At 36.2% G+C, this 7500-nt stretch overlaps 1 protein-coding gene across 1 annotated transcript; it reads left to right on the top strand.

Annotated features, from left to right (window-relative positions):
• The first annotated feature begins 2761 nt into the window (after window positions 1-2761).
• LOC137620065 (trichohyalin-like) lies at window positions 2762-7176 on the top strand. Its single transcript, XM_068350341.1, has 2 exons — window positions 2762-4244; window positions 6866-7176. Exons 1-2 carry the CDS (start codon window positions 2762-2764, stop codon window positions 7174-7176), a joined length of 1794 nt encoding a protein of 597 aa, XP_068206442.1.
• The last annotated feature ends 324 nt before the right edge of the window (window positions 7177-7500 follow it).

Raw genomic sequence — 7500 nt, 5'->3', positions numbered from 1 at the left:
ACAGCCCTAGTTTGAAAAGCAAGATGCTATAAACCTGAGGGCTCCAACAGGGAAAAATAGCCCAGTGAGGAAAGGAAACAAGGAAATAAATAAACTACAAGAGAAGAATAAACAATTAGAATAAAATTCATGAACAGTAACAGCATTAAATCAGATCTTTCACATATCATATAAATTATAAAAACTTGAAAAACTTCAAACAAGATGAAGATAAATAACATATATGATAGATTTATTTTAATGTTATTATTTTTCTTAAACTTCTCTTGTAGTTTATTTCCTTATTTCCTATCCTTACTGGGATATTTCCCCTGTTGGAGTCCTTGGGTTTATAGCATCCTGCTTTTCCAACAAGGGCTGTAGCTTTGCAAGTAATAATAAAAATTATAATAGCTTGCATGAGTGTACCCTCAAGTAAGAAAACTCTAAACCAAGACAGTGGAAGACCATGGTACAGAAGCTATTGCACTACCCAAGACTAGAGAACAATGGTTTAATTTTGGAGTGTCCCTCTCCTAAAAGAGCTACTTACCATAGCTAAAGAGTCTCTTCTACCTTTAACAAGGGGAAAGAAGCCACTGAACAATTACATTGCAGTAGTCAACCCCATGAGCGAAGAAGAATTGTTTGGTAATCTCAGTGTTGTCTGGTGTATGAGGACAGAGGAGAATGTGGTAAGAATAGGCCAGACTATTCAGTGTACGTGTAGGCAAAGACAAAATGACCCGGAACCAGAGAGAGGGATCCAATGTAGTGCTGTCTAGCTGGGCCAGTGGTTCTTAACCTATGTTCGATCGAACCCCAGAGGTTCGGCGGAGGTAACACAACACAAGTGATATGAGAGTGGCACTTGTCAAGGTTAAGCCGCGGATTTCTGAAATTGTCTCTGAAAGGCAACAACAAAAGTCACATTGATTTGCAATAAGTGTTCATTATGTTTTTGTTTTTGTTTTTGTGTGAAGTTCATATTTTGTTGATTCTGTTCTTTGAGCACAGTGGCTCTGTGTGCAAATGATGCATGGTTCATATTCTACGCTAATAGAAAATATGTTTTGAATTTGAAATATATGCTGATATATTTATGTTTAACACTCTTTTTTTCTCTAAATTTCATTTACCTATATTATATATATATATATATATATATATATATATATATATATATATATATATACATATATACACACACACACACATATATATATATATATATATATATATATATATATATATATATTTCCAATTATAAAGAGTTCGATGTATGTACATGTGACACTTGCAGGGTTCAGTACCTCCAACAAGGTTAAGAACCACTGGGCTAGGCAAAGGACCCAATAACTCTCTAGTGGTAGTATCTCAACAGATGGCTGGTGCCCTGGCCAACCTACTACCTGAAGGACCAAACAACCCATTATGACTGAAATCCTCTGAAAATGTCATCATTGTCGAGCCTTGTTAATGGCGACAATTGGTTATATTTTTAGAGATTTTCTGATCTGGATTAGGGACATTTTGGATACGGGCGCTTGTTGAAGGGGATTTTCTGAGCCTTGGGCGAGCTTTGCTCAGTCTGATCAAACTTATTCTGTTACTGTTCATCATTAAACTGCCGCTTTTATGTATATATTTATGTATATTGGAAATTACCAAGTCACCTTTTCATAGAGGGTCGGAATAGATCATTCATGTCGGTGTGCTTTTAAAATGAATTGAGCACGTTTTTCACCCCGAGGCAGATTGCTCAACATTCGCCTTTATGCACTGGCTACATGACTTCAGGTCACCCAGATATTTTCCCCAAAATGAAGGTTGTCAAGTAATCTAGTCACATGCACGAGACAGGGTCATGATCTGGCTCCAATGGCCTTGTTGGGCATCTCGATATTCACACTCGACCTCCTCTGTTCATAGGGTAGGGAAGAGAACACCTCCGGAGAGGGACTACGGGTATGAGAACAAGTGCATAAAAAACTTGAATAATGGAGAAAAGCTCTGTTGGGGCAAGTTTTTACGTGATGGGTGAGTCGACTGATAGAGGGGGTATTCCTGAAGTAAAATTAAAGACTAAGATTATCTAGAGCATCAAGTTAGATTTTTTTTTTTTTTTTTTTTGTGGGAGCGGGGAATAAACTTAAAATATTGTATGAGATAATCATAAGAGAAAAACGTTGATAATGATAAAAATTGTTAATGATAGTAATAGAAAAATCATGGGGATGATAAAAATTTGCTAACAATAATGACTATGGCTATTTTGATAAAAATTCTTTTTTTGTGTGTGTGACGAAGACAACGATGAAGATATTGCTTTAGACAAAAAAAAAGAAAAAAAAGGAAAGGCATAGTTTGATTTGGAAGGGAGAGATTAATGTTCGATTCTGAAGAAGAAAAGTAATTTTCATTGAAGAGGATTATTTTTCAAGAGCAGGAAGATAAGCTCAAAGGGAATAATTTAATAAGGAGATGAAAGATAATAATGTTTTAATATAAAACGAAGAACATTTTCAAAAGAGAGCTAGATATGGTGTTCAAGGAATAAGAGAATAAGGAAGACAAGGAACGATATTCAAATTAGAAGAAAAGGAGAAATAATATCTCGAAAGAGAAGAACAACACTTGAGTAGGAGATAAAAGAATTAGGTTAGAAAAGGGAAGGTATTCGAAGAAGAGGAAGAGAAATATTATCAAAAACAGAAAAGAAATAGTGCTCAAAGATTAAGAAGAGGATGACGGAGAAAAGGAACAATACTCTTCGAAGAATATGGAGACTAATGTTCAAAATGTAGAGGGTGAATATTATCAGAAAAAGAGGAGGACTATTTTTCCAAGAAGAAAGAAGAACAACAAAAATATTGGAAGGAGAGATAGGGTAAGAGGAAGGATGTTCGAATATGTAGGAGAGGAATATTGTCAGAAGAAAACGATTGTGAAGAGGAATGATCTTCAAAGAGAGGTGAGAGTAATGTACGAAAAAGAGTGGGAAGAATTATTTCAAAGAGGGGTGAGAGTAATGTACGAAAAAGAGTGGGAAGAGTTATTTCAAAGAGGGGTGAGAGTAATGTACGAAAAAGAGTGGGAAGAGTTATTTCAAAGAGGGGTGAGAGTAATGTACGAAAAAGAGTGGGAAGAATTATTTCAAAGAGGGGTGAGAGTAATGTACGAAAAAGAGTGGGAAGAGTTATTTCAAAGAGGGGTGAGAGTAATGTACGAAAAAGAGTGGGAAGAGTTATTTCAAAGAGAGGTGAGAGTAATGTACGAAAAAGAGTGGGAAGAGTTATTTCAAAGAGGGGTGAGAGTAATGTACGAAAAAGAGTGGGAAGAGTTATTTCAAAGAGGGGTGAGAGTAATGTACGAAAAAGAGTGGGAAGAGTTATTTCAAAGAGGGGTGAGAGTAATGTACGAAAAAGAGTGGGAAGAGTTATTTCAAAGAGGGGTGAGAGTAATGTACGAAAAAGAGTGGGAAGAGTTATTTCAAAGAGGGGTGAGAGTAATGTACGAAAAAGAGTGGGAAGAGTTATTTCAAAGAGGGGTGAGAGTAATGTACGAAAAAGAGTGGGAAGAGTTATTTCAAAGAGGGGTGAGAGTAATGTACGAAAAAGAGTGGGAAGAGTTATTTCAAAGAGGGGTGAGAGTAATGTACGAAAAAGAGTGGGAAGAGTTATTTCAAAGAGGGGTGAGAGTAATGTACGAAAAAGAGTGGGAAGAGTTATTTCAAAGAGGGGTGAGAGTAATGTACGAAAAAGAGTGGGAAGAGTTATTTCAAAGAGGGGTGAGAGTAATGTACGAAAAAGAGTGGGAAGAGTTATTTCAAAGAGGGGTGAGAGTAATGTACGAAAAAGAGTGGGAAGAGTTATTTCAAAGAGGGGTGAGAGTAATGTACGAAAAAGAGTGGGAAGAGTTATTTCAAAGAGGGGTGAGAGTAATGTACGAAAAAGAGTGGGAAGAGTTATTTCAAAGAGGGGTGAGAGTAATGTACGAAAAAGAGTGGGAAGAGTTATTTCAAAGAGGGGTGAGAGTAATGTACGAAAAAGAGTGGGAAGAGTTATTTCAAAGAGGGGTGAGAGTAATGTACGAAAAAGAGTGGGAAGAGTTATTTCAAAGAGGGGTGAGAGTAATGTACGAAAAAGAGTGGGAAGAATTATTTCAAAGAGGGGCGAGAGTTATATTGCTGAAGAAGAGGTACAGTCTTCGAAAAGCAGAGGAAATTGTTTTCAAAGAGGGGAAAGAAGATTGTTACTGTCCAAGTATGAGGTGGAAGAGGGATTATGCTTGAGCAGTAGGGAAACGAATTATTTCTAAAGAGAACCACAGGGATCTTAGGTAGTACCATAGGATCTGTACCATGGTCTTCCAGTGTCTTCGGTTAAAGTTCTCTTGCTTGAGGGTACACTCGGGCACACTACTCTTGTTTTTTTAAAGTTTTTATAGTTTAATAGGAAATATTTATGTTAATGTTGTTACTGTTCTTAAAATATTTGGTTTTTTCTTTGTATCCTTTCCTCACTGGGTTATTTTTCCCAGTTGGGGCCCCTGGGCTTATAGCATTGTGCTTTTCCAACTAGCGTTGTAGCTTAACAAGTAATAATAATAATAATAATAATAATAATAATAATAATAATAATAATAATAATGTTAAAAGATGTGACATGATATTCGGAGAAGAACGAGAAGGAAAATAATATACCAATAGCTGAAATGTTTACATAAAGGAAAAGAAAGAGAAATGATGGTTGAGGAAGTATATAAGATTTTAATAATTTTGATAGTTATTATAGTTTTAATAATTTTGAAATTTATAATAATATTAATGATTTTATTAATGATAATTCTAAAAACAATAATAATTTTAAATAGTTTTAAGTTGCGAAGACAGATAGATCCACGACGTTCGAAGCGAACTGCCAGAACAACAAATGCAGCCGTTTCTATTCAAATTCAGGACAAAGGCTAATTTTAACCAGAGGGGCACTCAGTAGAGCACACACCTCCACCGTGGCAGCTTATTTTTCGAGCTTTTGCTTGACCTTGACCTTAACCTTGACCTTGACCTTTGACAGTAACATGTATTAGAGAGTTATGGGGTCTTTGACTAGCCAGAGAGTACTACATTGGATCCTTCTCACTGGTTACGGTTCATTATCCCTTTCCCTACACACACACTGAATAGTCTGGCCTATTCTTTACATATTCTCCACTGTCCTCATACACCTGACAACACAGATTACCAGATAATTCTTCTTCACTCAAGAAATTATTGCACTGTAATTGTTCAGTGGCAACTTTCCTCTTGGTAAGGGTAGAAGAGACTCTTTAGCTATGGTAAGAAGCTCTTCTCGGAGGACACTCCAAAATCAAACCATTGTTCTCTAGTCTTGGGTTGTGCCATAACCTCTGTACCATGGTCTTCCACTGCCTTGGTTTAGAGTTCTCTTGCTTGAGGGTACACTCGGGCACACTCTTCTATCTTATTCCTCTTCCTATTATTTTGTTATAGTTTTTATATTTTATATAGAAGATATTTATTTTAATGTTGTTACTCTTCCTGAAATGTTTTAATTTCCTTTTTTCCTTTCCTCACTGAGCTATTTTCCTTGTTGGAACCCCTGGGCTTATAGCATCCTGCTTTTCAAACTAGGGTTGTAGCTTAACAAGAAATAATAATAATAATAATGTTAATTAGGGTGGATTTTCATGCACTCAAATATGAACCAAGTTCTAAGTTTTTGAGACAACGATGTCCAAATTTAAGGCTGATTACGTGAATTGGACATTTTGCTTGAACTTGACCTTGACCTTTGACCTTGACCTTTGACCTTGACCTTCCAAAATCTAATTTTTTTTCTAGATTTTAACATAACATTTAATCCCTGCAAGTTTCATGACTCTACGATTAAAATTGGGGGCAAGAACCTGTTAAAAAATAAACACACACACACAAAAACAAAAACATAAACACCCAAACACACAAATAGGGGGTGAGAAATAAACGCCTTCCAACTTCGTTGGCAAAGGTAATGATAAGAATAATTTTAATAACAGTAATAATTTTAATGATTTTATTAATGATAATGAATTTAATCATTTTAATAATTTTAATATTAATGATAATAATTCTATTAATTTTAATAATAATAATGATATCAATAATTTTAGGGACTTATTCGTGATTTATTTCAACATATGAAAATTAAACTTATTCAATAAACGCATTTTTTCAATGCTGGAGAATCTCTTAAAGAAATTGTTGAAAGATATGGACATACTCAAACCAAGACTGAACACATGCATTGTACTATAGTCCATTTCTTTTAGCGATGCATATTTGCACCGACTTGCAGCGGTGCCCTTTTAGCTCGGAAAAGTTTCCGGATCGCTGATTGGTTGGACAAGATAATTCTAACCAATCAGTGATCCGGAAACTTTTCCGAGCTAAAAGGGCACCGCTGCGACTCGGTGCAAATATGCATCGCTAAAAGAAATGGACTTTAGGAGATGCTTATTCAACTGATATTTCGTACCACAAAACCTGCTGGACAAAACATATTTTTTCATGGACAGCAATAAGCCAGCACCAATGGAAGCAGAGCCTTTGCTACTGCATGCAAATCTACTCGAGCGGATTAATCCAATAGATGCCCAAATGCAGAACTAACTATACCTACTTATGGAAGGAAGATAAAATCACATATGTCAATTTGCTTTGCATAGAAGGCTTGGAAAATCACGCACCTATATTCGATAGAAAGTGGCTGAAAGAAAAGATCCTCAAGGCCTTGTCCCATCCGAAGTTCTGTCTTCAAAAACTTTGAAGCTGTTATCTATTCTCCGGTGGCATGAGAGGAAAACGTGGTTCATTCTCTGATAGAGATTCATAGTGATGAAGAGGACATCATGCAGACAATCAATATAGTAGCACAGGTGCTAAGGAAAAACATCACGAACTTTACCAAACCAGCTAAGGATACAAACACCATAGTGATCACCAGTGACATCCATGACCTTCCAGGTGAACTGTACAATAGTATCATAATAGGACCAGGTGATAGCATGGAAACTCAAAGAAGCACCAAAATTATTGACAGAGCAGCCTGCATAGTGAGCCAGAACATCATGTATGAATTTTCCAATGGAAACTGGCTCGGACTGTTCATCATAATCTCCTTAACAAAATGCTGATGGATTTTCTCAGTACATAGGATTATTGTGTAATGTATGGCTGTTCCATGCAGGTTGACAGCTCTAGCCAATTCTGCTGTATCAAAACACCCAAAAGTTCAGAAGTCTATATATATCACCATAACTGAAGAAGGGTGTTTAATGTTCTATGCTGCACGGACTCTAGAGTACAACATTACATCACACACACTTGGTATCTCTCCTATTCCATAGCCTCTAGAGTCATGGGGATAGAACCAGTATGGAGAGCCACAAGGGTAAAAAGAATAAAGACTTTGCCAACCTTCCATACGTTCACTGGTGCTAACAACACTGGAAAATTCT

Source organism: Palaemon carinicauda, chromosome 26 (assembly GCF_036898095.1).
Source record: "Palaemon carinicauda isolate YSFRI2023 chromosome 26, ASM3689809v2, whole genome shotgun sequence".
NCBI classification, from domain to species: domain Eukaryota; kingdom Metazoa; phylum Arthropoda; class Malacostraca; order Decapoda; family Palaemonidae; genus Palaemon; species Palaemon carinicauda.
This window is presented reverse-complemented; position numbering and strand designations above follow the sequence as displayed.